General features: G+C 35.4%; 1 protein-coding gene across 1 annotated transcript in view; it reads right to left on the reverse strand.

The window, feature by feature from the left end:
- The window catches only part of marveld2b (MARVEL domain containing 2b), a 37,948-nt gene that overhangs the window by 16,380 nt on the left and 3,388 nt on the right, over positions 1-18,180 (reverse strand). The window contains exons 3-8 of the mRNA XM_059337463.1: positions 16,855-17,026; positions 16,425-16,547; positions 14,936-15,025; positions 5,794-5,892; positions 3,943-4,004; positions 2,008-2,719 (exon numbers count right to left, since the gene is read on the reverse strand). Coding sequence (XP_059193446.1) covers positions 2,008-2,719; positions 3,943-4,004; positions 5,794-5,892; positions 14,936-15,025; positions 16,425-16,547; positions 16,855-17,026 — 1,258 coding nt within the window. The remainder of the gene's footprint in view (positions 1-2,007; positions 2,720-3,942; positions 4,005-5,793; positions 5,893-14,935; positions 15,026-16,424; positions 16,548-16,854; positions 17,027-18,180) is intronic.

An 18,180-nucleotide genomic window follows, 5' to 3' on the forward strand; every position in this document is an offset into this window, starting at 1 on the left:
ACATACTGTAATTTATTTAACAGTATATTACCGTATTTTGGCTTACAGTATATGATTGTAGGATAATGGTGTGTGTTATTTTACAGCAATTCATTACAAATAGTGTTTAATGCTTTTAATTTATAGTTTTAGACCAGTATAGTATACTTTTATTGTTAATTGACCGATTTAACTGCCAATTTACATGTGAGGGATTAATATTTAACAGTATTTTACAATTATTATAAAATACTGTAGTATACTGTTGTAAATACACAGCGTTTCGTTACAGTGTGGCTATACACTGTAAAGTAGGGCTGCAACTAATGATTATTTTATCGATTAATCTGTCGATTATTTAAACGATTAGTTGTTTGGTCAATAAAATGTATAAAAATATCAATGAGTGTTTCCCAAACCACAAGATGACGTCCTCAAATCTCTTGTTTTGTCCACAAACCAAAGAAATATTCAGTTTATTGTCAAAAAGGAACAAAGAAACCAGAAATATTCACATTGAAGAAGCTGAAATCAGAGAGTTTGGACTTAGTGGCCCTCATTTATCAAACGAGCGTACGTCAGAGTGGGCGTAAGATGATTTCTATGCAAGCCTCGGCATTTATCAATTTAGATGTGAGTGGACGGTACGATCAGATCTCAGTCTGCTCTCAGCTCGTGTACGCAGGTTTGAGTCAGCGTGAAGTCCACACGTCTGAGTCTGAGAATTGATCTGAGACTACAGTATCGATGCCTGGAGCTGATAAAACTCTGTGGTGTTTTGATTTTTAATGGCGACAAACCAAATCATGTTTAGACTACATAATTTATCATTAAAACATCATTTAAAATAAATACACCCTGCGATCGTGAAATTCTTTAAACAGAATACCAGCCGAGGATATTAAATGTTGTTGCCTTCTGCTATTTACTGGTATTATTATTATTATTTTTATTATTATTATTATTATTATCCTGCTGGACACCGGAGCGTCAGCGTCTCCTCCACCAGCGGTGCTGCCCGAATAGAAACATTTCCAATCAGCGCCGTCACACGCTCCTCTCACTAGGACATCATTATTAGTAAATGTAAAGAGGTCAATAATATCTCTCCATCATAATAATAGCAATATTCAGATATTATATAGATTATTAGGCTTTATATATCACCATGTAATTACTCAAACCTCGCCGGGAGTTTAATGCTCCACTGCTACTCTGCTGACAGCAGCACTGATTTCTTTCCTTTTCACTTTTTATGCTGCCAAACAAATCCAGTTTGTTGTGTTGCAGCTGTTGGACGTCAGCGTTTCACTTTCTGACTGAGAAATTCCTCTTCTTCTTGAATTAAAACTTACTTTAAAACATTGTTTACCTCCTTCAACCAAAAAGCTGAAAACTTCTAAGTCCGTGCTCCAAATGTAAAATATTCAGTGAACTTGTTTGAGTTTATATCTATAAGTACTTTTATTTCATAAACCTCCGTCGCTGTGTATTTCTTTAATATGTCTATATTGCCCCTATTGTCATTTGTAACGGTGCACTTTGCTAATAAAGCTGATTTTAGGAGGTGAAAAAATCCTCTTTTTGGCCGTATTGCGCCCTTCGGTGTCGTAAACTCTGAAAGCGAGCCTTCTGAATCAGGTATATATTATATATATATTATATATATTAGGGCGTGGTATTTAAATGACGCTTGTTTCCAGCCACCAGAATGATCAACAGCCGATCATTCTTACGCTGTGATTGGCGAGATACGATCGTTTGATAATTCACACGTGAATCCTGTCGTAAGACCAAATATACGATCAGATCTGCGCTCGTTTCCTACGCTCGCTTGATAAATGAGGGCCAATGTCTTTAAAAAACTGCTCAAACCGATTATTCTATTATCAAAATAGTTGAAGATTAGCAAATCCGTGGCTATTTCACGGATTCCTGTGAGATCAGGTTGTATTTTACAGTGAAATTCGTGACAGTGCAGTGAATCCCCAGACCCCCACAGCCTCCCAAAGATAAAGCTCGTCTCACCTCTTGGGGCTCCACCACGCAGTAATGGTAGAGGTACTGGTTGAGGAAGATGCCCTGGGCCTGGTTCTGGTTCTGGTACTGGGCACACAGCTGGCGGATCTGGCTGTAGTAGACCGACCCTGTGGACTGGGCTGTTGGGTTAACCGCCACCAGGTACACAATGGTGGCAATGATCATCAGAAACGCCAAGATGGCGCAGATGATGATGGTTGCCAGGTAGAACTTTGGCGAGCGGGCGGCGTTTTGCCTGGAAACCACCAGAATAAATATGATGAGCACCGCTATGAAAGTGATGCCGGCGATGGCGATGATGAAGCCTTTGCCAGCTTTGGGATCCATTTGTGTTCCTCCTCCATAGCCGTAGGAGCCGCCAGCACCGTAGGCGCCACCAGCGCCAATGGCACCTCCATACGAGCTGCCATAACCGCCGCCATAGGAGCCTCCATACGAGCCTCCGTAGGAGCCTCCGCCCATACCTGGCAACAAGCCGGCGCCTCCTCCCATCCCCATCATGCTCATGTCGTAATCCCAGGCCAGCGTGGAGGCCACACAGGCAAACACAGCCACACACATGATGATGATGATGATGCACAATATCTTCATCACGCCAGGTGGTGACGTCCAGCGGTAGAAGTGGAGCATCTTGTCTCCGGGGTAGTAGGAGAAGGCGGGGTTGGACGTGAACTCGCTGTGTCGGTGTCTGCTGCTGTGGCTGAAGAGAAACAGACGGATAGAGGAAGTGTTAGACTTTACAATAACCATCATTATAAATGGTAAACAGAGACTTTATTAACCCATAAGAACCTATGGTGACACCAGTGTAACAAACACTTTAAATCTTCTATAATCTCTCATATTCAGCTTTATGCTTCACATTAACTCATTAAATCCGATCTATCCGATCTAAGCGACACATCCTCAACACCCTGGTGTGGTGGTCATGTGACTTTAACAGGAAGTGACTTCTCCGAGATATGTGTGTGACTGGAAACAGAAATGTGAAAAAGTAGCTAATTTTAAAAAGCTTATTTTTTGTTACGAGGCTAAGTTTAAACCCATTTAACAATTTGAATCCGTTAATAGTTTGTCCTGTATTGCGTTTAACTAGTTCTGATCATATTTCCTGAACAAATTAAAGTCTCAATTTTGATATATGTTATGGAGATGCAAACAAAAAGGCAAATGGTTATTTGTTTTTAATTTTTTATTGATTTATTATTATTTTATTACTTAAAAACAAATCTGAAAAATAATTAGTTGTTAAATAGCACTATTATTGTCACATTGTCAATTTTGATAAATGTTATGAAGGAAATTTGTGTTTCTGTAAGCAGAAAAGGCGTACAGTTTTCTTATTTTAAAATAAGAAATATTATTAACATAAATTCCATAAACGCCCAATGTAACATATATATCACATCACAGATCTTTGACATTTAGGGGTAGTATTTAAAAAAATAAATCCATAAAAAGAATTATCAGCAACTATAGTATTTTGATTGATTGTCTTTATTTCGAACATGCAAGCAAATAAAAAAAAACAAATTTAAATATTAATAGATGAATAAATAAAAAACAAAACAAAAAAGCAAAAAGAAATTGAGAAAACAGACACTATGTGTCTATATCTATATTCATATATATATATATATGAATAATCAATATAGTCACATACAAATATTATAAACAATTGTATATATATATATATTACAAAACTACAGTCTACATAGTATTTAAGAAGCTGGAAGCAATAAATGTTTGGCACTTTTGCTTGAAAACTGACTGATACGACTTTTTACAAAATATTTGCCAATTATCTTTACAGCTCGACTATCATATCCACCTTGTCTCCATTTAATAAAGACATAGAAAATGACAAAATGTTCCGATAAGCAATTATAGTAACTAGTTAGGAATCAGTGTGGGTCAACTTACTGTTTGCTCCCGCTGGCGATGTGTTTGTGGCTCGGCATTTTGAAATCCACCTGGAAATCACCCTGGTCAAAGAAAACAAACAACAACAAACATAAGTGACTTCTTCCTAATGTCAACAAGCCATATCGCTGCCCAATCAACTATCTTCCCTGTGGTTTGGTGCAACAAAGCAGCAGCCATCAAACTAAACTTCTGTAGGAAAAATGATCTACCATTTGAGACCACTGAGAGAAAAGAAACCTGTTGATACAGTTGGTTTAGTATCTTTGTCACAGATAAAGCAGAATTTATTTTAATGCCACTATTTGCTTACATTCATTTATATTCAATTTGAGAATACATTCAAGTACTGATTGAATAGGACTTTTCAAATTAATCTGCACAAAAATTATGTTTGATTTTATGTAGTCACATGTAGGGCGATATGGACCAAAAGTCATATCCCGATATATTTATAATTTTCTTCCGACTTTCAGTGTTAATATCACACATCATATGGCCTAACAGTAAGAATGTGCCCGCCTTCAAAATAAAAGCAAACACATGTAGCTTTCAAAATAAGAGCACTTTCAAAATAAGAGCACATGGATGTGTTAGCAGAGTCCACCACAGAATTTGCAAAAAGACTGTCAAAATAAGACGCCTTAAATAAAGAAATATAAGAACCCTTATTCTCCTTTACAATAATTCTCTAAAATATGCAATGATTAAGATGGAATAGTGGCATTAGAATGTGCGAGAGGCACCAAATTTAGGCTTTTAAGGCAAAAATGTTCTCCAGGGGAGTATGCCCCCAGACACCCAGACTTTGTTTGGGTCCCCAATTATAGTCTCAGAAAACCCTGACAGACAAGAAATTGCCCAGCAGCATGTTCAGGGTAATGAAAGGAGTTTGTTTGTTAAAACCGTATTTCAAGATTTGTCAAGCCTTTTGTAAGACATTTAAGTTTAGTCATAACTTCGAAATTCCTGTCAACTTTTAACATTCTCTACCACCAGGCTTAGCAAGTTTTCTGGGGGAAACCCTGATATCCCAATATTTTTATCGCAAAGTGAGAGCAAATGTTCAGTCAAAGTCAAAGAAAAATATGACATGTCAAAAATGAACATAAATAACACTCTATACCCAGCCGTACTATATTAATGCATGTGTTAATCTGGTGCAAATTTGTTGATGTCAAAGTTTAATACTTGTGTTTGTGAAGTAAGCTGATAAATTGTCATGTGTGAATAGAACATAACGGATAGCTTGCTTCTTTCTTAACAAGTCTTCAAATATTGACCTTCAGCAGTGAGCTGCTGTTTAACTCTTCAACCAGAGCAAGAGGCTCTCTGCTGCTCACTGTGTTCTGTTTGTGGTGAAACAACAGTCAGTGGGTGGAGACACTCACAAACACACTCAGCTTATTTTTTTTGTTTTTTTTAAACGAGCAGCTTCAATCTTAGCAGGAATACCTAGTTTCACATTTTAAACTATGTAGCCTTCTTTTATATTTCTGTCTCTGATCGACTATGATTGTTTTTATATTAAAATTCATAATTTAAAGTTACAAAGGGGAATTTTCAACAACATATAATGGACTAATGCCAATCAAATACCATTGATAATTGAAATTAATGTACATTTCATCCTGTCATCACTGTAAATTTAAGAGTAAATTACACCAGACATTTAGCTAAACTACATGTAGCGAGCAGGCTACGGCAACTAACGAAAAACAAAGATAATTCCGGACATTTTTATTTTATTTTTATTACTAAACTAATACCTCAACGTTAATATTATGAACAGTAGAGAGTTAATTTGTCTTTAAATACATTAGTTGTGCTAGAAACGTGAAACAGACTCACCTGATATAATGAACCGTCGATAACAATGAAGACACAATTGACGAATGCAAACACCTTGTGCGCGCGGCCGCATGCGCGCTCCTGTCTTTGTAGTCGCGCCTACAGGTGTATGTTGATCACGTGGCTCCTCCAGGTCTCACCGGATCAACCTGTTCCTCTCTGCAGCAGCAGCAGCAGGTGGATGTACGAGGACAGAACAGTTTCCTCCTGATTTAGATTTCAGGGCCTGAACGCCACACCCTCGAAACTAACTGGAGGCTGGAGGCCCTACTGTCCTACAGAGACTCACTGCAGTAACTACATTTTTATCATAAGGCTTATATTTGTCTCATTAATACCCGTAAACACAAAGAGGGTGATCTACAAATACACTGTAACAGCTTGCTGTAAGAAAACAGCCAAATTGTGACAGTAACATACTTTTTTCCATTAAAAATGATTTGTAGGCAGTGGTGGAAAGTAACTAAGTACATTTACTCAAGTACTGTACTTAAGTATAATTTTGAGGTACTTGTACTTTACTTGAGTATTTCCATTTTATGTAACTTCATACTTCTACTTCACTACATTTAGAGGCAAATATTGTACTTTTTACTCCACTACATTTAGCTGACAGCTTTAGTTACTTTTCAGGTCAAGATTTAACATAAACAAACATGATTAATTAAAAGTGTTTTTTTTTTTTTTTATTAAATCTTATAACAGTATATTAAGTAGTTAAAATGAGCCATGCCTTTAGAAAAATTAAAGCACTTACATAAATGCATCAATACAAATAGCCTAATGTAATAATATATTTGGAATAAATATTACAATCTGAGTGGGTCCTGGTTACTTTTGACACTTTAAGTACATTTTGATGCTGATACTTTTGTACTTTTACTTCAGTAAGTTCTGAATGCAGGACTTTTACTTGTAGTGGAGTAATTTCACAGTGTTGTAGTAGTACTTTTACTTAAGTAAGAGATCTAAATACTTTTCCCACCACTGTTTGTAGGTAGCTTGCAGTTTCCCATAAAATATATGATATATGATATTTTCTAAGTCTCTTCTTGTCCACATTCTTAATGGCTGTATTTCACTTAACTAACTCATTCAGTATTTAGTATATTAATGATTAAAGACATCGCTTAATTTGTAGTAATTGGCTTTCAGATAAGCTCTATTTACAAACTACTATTACTAATACTGCAACAATATTGCAGCTAGCTTCAGCACTAAACTGTGTTTGTCTACTGTAAAAATCAATGAAATGCAGGATTTTACTGTAATTCAGTCTGTGGTTTTATCTCTTTCCTCAAAGACGCGTTTTTGAGACGTTCTTGACAAGATTCACAAAAATAGATTGTGATTCACAAATGGCCCGCCATAGGATTTGTAACTTGTGTGATGGTTTTTACAAATGGAAAATTGTATATATATATACATATATAAAATATATTTACAAATACACACTTATTTGTAAAATCAAAATACAAGTTACAAATTAGAAATTTGTATTGGTGGATAGAAAAACACGTGAGCAAATCAAAGAGTATTTGTAGATCACCCTCTGTGCGTTTACAGGTATTATTGAGACAAATTTAAGCCCATACATTTTTGGTTGAAATTGAGTTATAACTAAAAATGAACTCCTTGATGTCTGATTTCAGTTTTGCTTTATTTCAGAGAAATAATGTAAGTAGCAGTAACTACAAACTCCAGAATAAAAGTGAGATAAAATGATATTAAGACCAAAATATAACATTACTTTATAATATTAGGTCTAAAATACACAAATCTTTGAATAGAGTTTCATTACCATTAACCACTTATCCGCATTCAGGTTGCGGGTCACTGGAACCTATCCCAGCTGACATTGGGCGAGAGGCGGGGTACACCCTTTAAATATCATATATAAATATATATTATGGAATATTTTGAAACAAGGCCCTTTTGGTTTTAGATCGAAGGGGAAGCAGAAAAATTCACATTGAAGAAGCTGAAATCAGAGAATTTGGACTTATTGTCTTTAAAAAACTGCTCAAACCAATTATTAGATAATGAAAATAGTTGACGATTAATTTAATAATCGATTATTGTACGATAAATCGAATAATTGTTGCAGCTCTAATCTAGTTCTATATTAGATATTTTTTTAAGAATGTTTGACATTATCTCCAGTTTTACTTATTATCATCAAACAAAAACTGTCATCTAGTTTCCAGCCAGGACTTAAGTAAAGTAAAAGTAAAGTTAAGGAAGTTGACAGCAGGGCACGACACTGCTTTCATTTTTAAGTTGTGACATCATGAGGAAGTGATGCTTGGCTGCTTTTATGGACTCCAGAAGGTTTTAAAGCAGCGCGAGAGGCCACTGCCTGCATTCCCTCACCATCAGATAGTGCACACAAGTTGGCACGAGAAACAAAATAAATATTTGTTCACTTCAGAAGAAGAAAATCATTGAAGAAGGTTTGATTTTAAGCACCAAGTTGCTCAGACTACTTTAAAACAAATGTGTGTTTCGGTTGTTGGGGTAAAAATATGGAATTCCCAACTAAGGATTTAAAAGGTTGTACAGGCATTAATAGATTTTTTTTTAAAATGTACAAATGCAGAAAAAAATGGTCAATATGTACTAGAATCTTAAACTGATTGTTTATGATCAGTTGTTTTTTGGTCTTTTGTTTTTTTTGACATGATAACATGTACTTGTATCGTTTTTTTTTTTTTTTTTCTCTTGTTTGTTTTTGTTGTTTTAAGTGTTTTGTTATAATCAAAGTTTTGTTGGTGTAGGCTACTGAAAATCCATTGTATGTGATGTCAGACCATCTTTTTATTTTATTTTATTGTTCAAGTAGGGGGCAGACAAACATAAGAAATGTTTTCTTCTTGCTGCTCCTTTCTAATCATGAAAGTGTAGAGTGTGTCTCTGTAAACATTTTGTTGTCCACTTTCATGAAAAGAACAAAATAAATAAATAAAATTAAAAATTAAAAATTAAAAATTAAAAATTAAAAATTAAAAATTAAAAATTAAAAATTAAAAATTAAAATAAATAAATAAAATAAAATAAAATAAATAAAATAAAATAAAATAAAATAAAATAAAAATAAAAATAAAAATAAAAATAAAAATAAAAATAAATAAAATAAAATAAATAAATATCAATAGAAATGTACAGTATTCGCAGTATTCTTAATATCTCTTAAAGGTGCAGTATGCAATTTGGAGTCTGATTCCCAGGTCGTCAAATACAGACACTTTGGGTCGGTCATTGTGATAATATATACCGACCAAAAGAATCAGTATTTGACAACATGGGAATAAGACTCCATTAATAATATTTATATTTATATCTTAATATTTAAGGGAGTCCTCTTTAAAAGTTTGTTTTGTATATTTTGAGATCAAAATGATTCATCCTGACTGACAAACGATTCCTTCAACCATTACTAAATATTAATAAGGTAATTTGATTATAATTATGTTCATAATTAATAATCAGTGTTCCAAATTGATAGTTCAGTAACTTTATGAGACTGATTTAGGTGAATTGGCTATATTTTTCTGTTTTTACAGATGGTGCCCCTCAACGAACTGATTTAGAGCAAATCAAGTCATATCATTTCTTATTATTAATAATTATTTATGATAATTATTAATAATTCTTATAGCCATCTAACCACACTTTTGAACCGTGAGATCCACACAAGTGTTGCTCAGGTTCATCACTACATATTTAATATCCTTATGGGAGGGATAGTATTTATGATAACGCCCTTTTATTAATATATTTGACGCCCTGCAAGGTCATCATTTATTCATAAAAGAGCCATCCTTAATTCTCAGCAATAGAAACAAAGATACCTCTGAGCAACAGTTATTATTATATTAATACTGTAGAGAAGAAATCAGCAATGACTATTTAGAATCAAACTGTGTGCAGATTTGAATAGGAACAGGCAAATGTACGACCAAGCCTTTAAAGTGCTTGAAGTAAAGTGTTTCTTTGTAAAATGTAGCAGTCACACGAAAATCCAAGCCATTAAAATGTCAAATATTCAGACATTTTATGGTAGATTGGAACAGGGCTGTTATAAGGCAGCACTGCCCTCTGCTGGAATAAAAACTGTATGACCATGAAGGTCTTTAGATTAAACGTTTAGTTCATCTGAAAAGAGTTCATCAAAGTATGGAGCAATTATTTTCACCGTAAAATCAAAACAACTGAGTTCCTGTTGTTTGGTTTTAGATCACGGTTCCATTAACGTTTCCATTAAAGTTGAAGTGAATTTTGAAGTGAAATTTTGAAATGTCGCATTAAAGAAAATGTGAATTAGGGATGTTTCCATCAACTGGTTTGAAGGAATAAACAAAGCTGCATAAACTGTATGTACTTTCTTCAAAAGATGGGCTAATCTGTCAGTAAACAGTAGTAGAAGAAGAGATTGCGCAAGACAGAAAAAAAAAACAACAGAAGGGATTTTTTAATTGGACAACTTTGGCCGCCCATGAGAGAAAATGAAGCGAAGTCTTCAAAGGGAATTAGATATTACTATACTAGCTAATATTGGAATAAAAAAGATAATTAAAAAAGCTACTTTGGATAATTAATTTTGTCAGGATCTTAGTCCTTGTTTCCCTTCCCTTTTGTGGGCGTGTGTCTTGTTTTCTCTGTCTTGTGTGTGTTTGTCTTATCAGCCATCTTCAATCAAGCCATCTGCCAACAATCACTCTTTTCCTGGATGTCAGCCTGGTTCTCCTAAACATTTAATCCAAATGTCTATAATTTAATGGTTTGATTCTGCAAACTGTCTTTTTAATTTAGAATTTCCTGTCAGACTGTGTTCTCTGTTTTCAGTTCCTGCCTGTCGGACTCAAACCACCTCCCCTGCCCCGCTCCAACCCAAGCTGCTGCTCCTGCCAATCCACTATCATTAAAGACTTTGTTTTACAACTATTTTTTGGGTCCTGTTGTCTGCTTCGTAGGTCCAGCTCCCGTCTAACGTGACAAATTTCTTCAGATCCTGTGTTTCATGTTTCTTTCTTTTTTCTTCTGTATAGTATACAAGAGTCCTTACGCTTTTTTATAAAACTATCATATGAAGGGCTAAGACATGGATTACAGTTAAAATTGACGCAGAAGTTACATTTTCAGAAAGTGTACGACTTTACCAGTATTCACCCTAGTATTCTTGGGGTCATTGCTATGTTAAAATCTAACTTCATTGGCTGCCCTCATTCTTTACCACAGGGCATTACATACTGAGTTTGGGTCCATTCGTTCGCCAACAATTTGCTCGAAAGAATGAAGTACCTAGGAGAACAAAACCTACTGAATCGATCTTTTCTCAACTACAGATGAACTCTCCTCCTGTCTAGTGTCTCTCTAGACCGTAACTTCCAAGTAGCGAGGGCAAGTCCACCTCTCTCTCTCCATACTTCCTGTTTTATTTGTCTTCTTTTTGTGTTTTACCTGCGGTTGGCAAACGGTGACACTGGAAAGAGCTGCTGTTTCCACCTCTAGTTGGGACTGAAACAGTGAATGGTAGATGTAACAGAAGTCACTTAAACCTGGCATCAGTTTCATCATTAAACTGATTTTATTTTTTTTAAAGAAAAAAAAAGAAAACAAAAATACAGTTATATAAAAAATGCTTCATTGGCATGCAGCAGTATGGCATTCCAAATATATTACATAACAATAATATACACATATGAAACATATCAATGTACAAATAATGAGTGTCTAAAAGTGATTTAAAAACAACAATCTGTTAAATTTCTTTAAGAGACAGTTCATGCTAGCTTTTACTGGGCTCATCCCTATGTCCCCCGGGTCCTTGCTTCCTCGCTCGGGGAAATAAGGACCCTTTTTTTTAAAAAAGGTCCTATAGTTCCCCGTTTTTCCCCAAAAGGGTTCTATGTTCCCCTGTAGCAATACATACCGGGGAGCTCCCCAGTTAGGGTTAGGGTTAATAATAATGGCCTATTTGCCATGGAATCTGGCAGTAATGGTGGAAAAAGTAACTGACCGGGGAACATAGGAACCTTTTGGGAAAAGTGGGGAAAAAGAGTCCTATGTACCTAGTACCTAGTAGCCTACCTGGGGAACATAGACACGCTCCCCTTTTAATTAGAACATGTTGACATTGTACCTACACTGCAAAAAAGCCAATTTAAAAAAATTAAAAATCACTGAAAAAAAAAAATATATATAAATTACTGACATTTAGGGCAATCATGTAAGTTAGCACAACAAAGGAAGCCAGTTGTCTGCTCAAAAACAAGTTGGTGAGTTGTTGTTACTTATATCTTTAAGTTGGGGTTCACAACAAGGGACAATAGTTCTGATAACTCTTATTTCTTTGTTGGGAAATTCGGTCATTGGCGAAAGCTAGCGGCTAACTGATGCTAGCGGCTAACTGATGCTTGTGGCTAACTGATGCTAGCGGCTAACTGATGCTAGCGGCGCTGCTTGTTACAGCTACAAGAGTAGTCACAACATTAGCTGACATTCATAGCGGCGTTACAATCGTGCCAGAGAAATTCCGAGTTGAGCAAACTCAAAAACAAAACTTAAAATATTTCGTATAATTGTCCAACTTAAAATTTTATCGAAGTTTGTTGCCTTGAAATTTTGAGTTCACCCAACTTTTCTTTTTTTGCAGTGTACTGGTTTGAGAGAAAACAGAGAAATGCAATGTAAAAACCAATAACACCATACAGTTAGCATTGTGGCAAGCAGCTAAAGCTCCACAGTCTGACACATTTACTATATAAAAGTATTTTACTGTTAAACTAAACACAACAGACTTCTGCAGACACCTCTGTCCAATGCAGTGCTAGGGTTATACATTAATAACCAGCTTCCTTTGATTCATCTTATCAGTCCAGTGTCATCATTTTAGAAGACACACTTGTCATCTTACACACACTCAGATAAAAATATTTCATTTCATTTCCTGCATGATTTTGTTCAGCATCATATTAGGTGTTTAAAAATGTCTATAGCAACAGTAACAGAGCTAGTCTAGCAGTTTCCCTCTGTTGCTAAGCTGGCTGAACAGTGTTAAAACTGATATTTATCTTCATTTCACCAGGCAAAACAGCAAAGCAAAGCATATTTCCCAAAATATTCCTTTAAAACTTGCATCTGCAGCTTGCTGTATGTATAATAGTGAACATTAAGGTTACTCCTGATCCATTCTGGCTCTCCACCATTTTAAAGCAGTGTACTGTAACCACCTTCTATAAGGACATTTCTACTTTTGACACGTGAAAATGATTTTCTGTTTCTGATGACATTAATAACAGTAGTGATAGCACACTGCAAGGTGTGTCTAAAAATTAGATAAAAACAGTAAATCTGAGGGAAATGATCTTGCTGCATGGACAGATAATTTCACTTGACCAGATTTCTTAAATTAAGATTATTAAATCTAGAAATAAGCATGTTTGAACGCTTAAAATAAGAAATTAACTCTTAAAACCAGATAAATTAAAGCTGCCAGCAGTGATGAACTGGCCCGAGCAGAGTGACCTGATGATTATTTGTTTCTTACCAAGATAAAAAAAACTTTAGATTTAGAAGTGTTACATAAGTTATCTTGTTATCTTGGTAAATTATCTGTCCATGCAGCAAGATCATTTCCCTCAGATTTACTGTTTTTATCTTGTTTTTAGACACACTTTTCTGCAACGTAGCAGTTTCCCTCTGTTGCTAAGCTGGCTGAACAGTGTTAAAACTGATATTTATCTTCATTTCACCAGGCAAAACAGCAAAGCAAAGCATATTTCCCAAAATATTCCTTTAAAACTTGCATCTGCAGCTTGCTGTATGTATATAGTGAACATGGAGGTTACACCTGATCCATTCTGGCTCTCCACAATGTTTAAAGATCCCATTTTTAAGCAGTGTACTGTAACCACCTTCTATAAGGACATTTCTACTGATGATGTTTTGACACGTGAAAATGATTTTCTGTTTGTGATAACATTAATAACAGTAGTGATGGCACACTGCAAGGTGTGTCTAAAAATTAGATAAAAACAGTAAATCTGAGGGAAATGATCTTGATGCATGGACAGATAATTTACCTTGACAAGATTTCTTAAATTAAGATTATTAAATCTAGAAATAAGCATGTTGAACGCTTAAAATAAGAAATTAACTCTTAAAACCAGATAAATTAAAGCTGCAAGCAGTGATGAACTGGCCCGAGCAGAGTGACCTGATGATTATTTGGTTCTTACAAAGATAAAAAAAAACTTTAGATTTAGAAGTGTTACATAAGTTATCTTGTTATCTTGGTAAATTATCTGTCCATGCAGCAAGATCATTTCCCTCAGATTTACTGTTTTTATCTTGTTTTTAGACACACTTTTCTGCAACGTAGCAGTTTCCTTCTGTTGCTAAGCTGGCTGAACACAGTGTTAAAACTGATATTTATCTTCATTTCACCAGGTAAAACAGCAAAGCAAAGCATATTTCCCAAAATGTTCTTTAAAAATTGCATCTGCATCAGCTTGCTGTATGTATAATAGTGAACTTCAAGGTTACTCTTGATCCATTCTGGCTCTCCACAATGTTTAAAGATCCCATTTTTGATGCAGTGTACTGTAACCACCTTCTATAAGGACATTTCTACTGATGTTTTGACATGTGAAAATTATTTTCTGTTTCTGATGACATTAATAACAGTAGTGATGGCACACTGCAAAAAAAGGTGTGTCTAAAAACAAGATAAAAACAGTAAATCTGAGGGAAATGATCTGAAATGACGCTTAAAATAAGAAATTAACTCCTAAAACAAGATAAATTATATAGAATAATAGAGTTCATTTCTTATTTTAAGCGTTCAACATGCTTATTTCTAGATTAAATAATCTTAATTTAAGAAATCTTGTCAAGGTTAATTATCTGTCCATGCAGCAAGATCATTTCCCTCAGATTTACTGTTTTTATCTTGTTTTTAGACACCTTTTTTGCAGTGCATGGGCAGTTTTTTCCTGACAGTGACCTCCAGTTAAGGATGCATCTTCCTCCCACTGCTCCTCTCGCTGGGAAACAGCTCACATTTTCTTATATAGTTTCAGACTCCTTGTGATTTGCAGGAGAGTTAATAGTGTTCATTGGTATCGGTCCAGCCCATGACCTTGTTGTACTCCTGAATCTTCTGTTTGATGTGAGAGAGTTTGTTCTTTAAGTACTCACACCTCTCCCTCTTTTCCAAATATGTTGGGTCCTGTCAATTGAAAGAGAAGTAAATTAGATAAAATGTTTTGCTTTCTTTCCTATGGAATAACTATATATGTCAGGGACAGTCTCTGTGATGGCCAGAGAACATGTTTTACTACATCGGGAACACAATAACACACCAAACAGGACAATGTGTGCTTACTTCTCACAAGAGTGAGGACTGAATTCGGTAAGAAAGTATTTAGTTACGTCCCTTTATCATGGAACAATGCTTTCTTGGCCAGGTCTCGCTTGGAGAAGACGAGACTTTTACCTGGTTAAATAAACGATATACACTACTGGTCAAAAGTTTTAGAACACACCAACTTTTCCAGAATTTAATTGAAAACGATGCAGTTTAATGTCTCAGTGTACTCTGAAATTAATGCACATTTGCAACATTTAAAATTCTTTATTGAGCATGATAGTGTTTTGAAAATAAAAAAAAGATTCAAAATCACATTTTATGTTGGACTAAAGGACTAAAAAAAGACACAAAATGACTTAAAAAAGACACAAAATGACACAAAAAGACATAAAATGACTTACAAAGACATGAAAAGAATAAAAAAATGGACAAAATAGCCCAAGACTCCATAGAGTTAAGTTGTTAACCCATTTCTTGTTCCCTGAAAAAGGCCTACTTGTATAATTCTGAAATGTACATTATTTTTCAGTTTTGGTTAAGCTTACCTTTTTTTATTTACCTCTGGCAGTTCACCACTTACCTTTGTACCCTCCCTAGCTGTTCATTGGACTTGAACTGCTTGAATTTCAATAAAAAACTGGAAAAATTGGGGTGTTCTAAAACTTTTGACCGGTAGTGTATATTAAGGACCAGTGGAACCCTGCTTGTGAATGGAGGTTTTGCATGCAAAGGAAGATTTTCAAAATTAAAATAAAGTTTGTTGTGTCTGTGAAAACAAGAAAAGCATTTGAAACAATTGAAAAACTCTTTTGGTGAACTTCCATGTTCTTTTAAGATGTTCATTAACTTCAGCTTGCCATTTAAGTCTCAAGTTGCACAATCTCAGCTGGCACTAATATCCATCATGGTGAAATGAGCCTGCAGCATCTGTTACAACATACAGCTCCTGTTTTTAGCCTACAGGATGTCTCTGTTCACATTCTGGTACATCTGCATCATCATCACCATTAGCTGGATTACACTGATTCTGATAAAAAGTCTGAATCTGATAAATATGAGCCACAGTTATAAAAAGAACTTTAGAGATTTATAGATCTTTATCCTCGATAGACATCAGAGATCCTCAAATCTCTGGGATTAGTTTGTTTCTTTTGGTAGAATAAAGTGGGAGGGGAATATTTTTTGTAAATATATATTTTTTAACAGGTGCAACAAGGGAGATCAAAGGTTTAGAGAAACAGAATTATCTCTATAAGACCTGAACCAGAACTTGGACTCTCAGACACAGAAACAACCAAAGACACAAGATTGATAAATAACTTCTACTTACAGCTTTCTTCCTCTGATATTCCATCAAAATGCGATTGATCTGCTCCTTCTCCTGAAACCAGATTAAAATGTTACTGGAAATGTACTGTAATATTTAATGGTAAAATCTTTAATTCATGCAGCATTCATAAAGTATTTTGTTGTCATGGAAAAACATTTTATTTTTTATGGTAAAAAATGGAACAAAATGGCAATCTTAAACGGGAAATCAACAGTGCCAATATCTTTTTACCGGAATATTTTCAAAAAAGTTGCACCGTAAATTACGGTAAAGTTCTGGCAACCACAGCTGCCGTTTTTTTACCGTAAAAACAACAGGGTTTTTTTTACAGTGTGTGTGTGTGTGTGTGTGTGTGTACCATCTGGCTGGAAGGCCGTGACTGGAGATCATGGATCCTGTCGTCCATCTCTTCAAACCTCTTGGCCATGACCTGAACCTCAGCGTGCAGCTCCTTGTACTCAGCGTACTGGTCATTGAACACAGCTTTGTACTGGTCCCTCTCCTCCTCTGAGTGGATGCTGGGGTACTTCCTGTCAAAAAAGCAAAAGAGACACATTTTACTGGGCTGCAGAATACATTTTAACTAGAAAATTTCCTCTTGGGAATTTCTGAAAGGGCCACGGGGGCTACTGCCGGTGTGTGTACACTATGATGAGATTCTTCAGAGATTTATAACAATGCCCTTTAACCTCAAAATGTGTGTGTGTGTAGCGAAAATCGCATGAAGTTACCTGTGTGCGTGTGTGTGTATGTGTGTGTAATTAAAATCACATAAAGTTACGTGTGTGTGCGTGCGTGCGTGTGTGTGTGTGTGTGTCTGTAACTGTAATCACATCAAAGATCAAAGGCAATCAGATCAAAGCAATCAACAGAAATAACTGACACCTGTTCCGGCTTAGTGACAGCAGAGGTGGACAGACTGGAATTTCTGTCCTCGAACAGAAAGCATTTTTGGAAAAACCATAATACCTATCATTGATTCGACTTCACTTTGAGCGTCCTGAGTTCTTCCTGAACGTCTACATATGGGTTTTTTTTCAGAAAAATTAAAAATAGCTTTGTTAGAGCGATCTAAAAAAAACTGTTCCATCTCCCTTTTTCAGAAATCTTCCTGTGTTTTTAATATGGGACCCAATGAGGCTGTTGGTGGTTTTGGTGGATCATCTGTGCGTCCTACGCCCAAACTATAACTCTGACAGCTTTACCAGAGGATTGTGAGGGAGAAGACTAATTTTCCTACGTTTCTATGTGTAAATTATTTCTGTAGATTGGAATTTGCGGCCTGGAGCGCAGTTTTCATATGTATTTTTTGACAGTTTTTTCTCTCCCTCTACACTCTGGCGATGATGTCACACACTGTGACACGAACATTCCGTGCAATACACACCCATTATAATCTCAGAATTTCTCCAAAAATGATCATGGTCATTGAACAGGGATTGATAAAAAACTATATGACCTATCAAAACGTGGATTAATACACCGATACACAAGACTTGTGTCTACTGTTTAAAGTTTAAATGGAGTCTCTAGGTGAAATTATGCCGGAGAAGTAGACGTTTCAAAATCTCCAAATATTGTTCTTTTTCGCTAATTTTTTTCGGCCGTCCCATTCATTTCAATGCAAAATTTTGGGCAGTTTTTCGCGACTTATGTCGTATTCGTATTCTGTAGAGAAAAGTAA

This window comes from Centropristis striata, chromosome 7 (genome assembly GCF_030273125.1).
Source record: "Centropristis striata isolate RG_2023a ecotype Rhode Island chromosome 7, C.striata_1.0, whole genome shotgun sequence".
Classification (NCBI taxonomy): Eukaryota; Metazoa; Chordata; class Actinopteri; order Perciformes; family Serranidae; genus Centropristis; species Centropristis striata.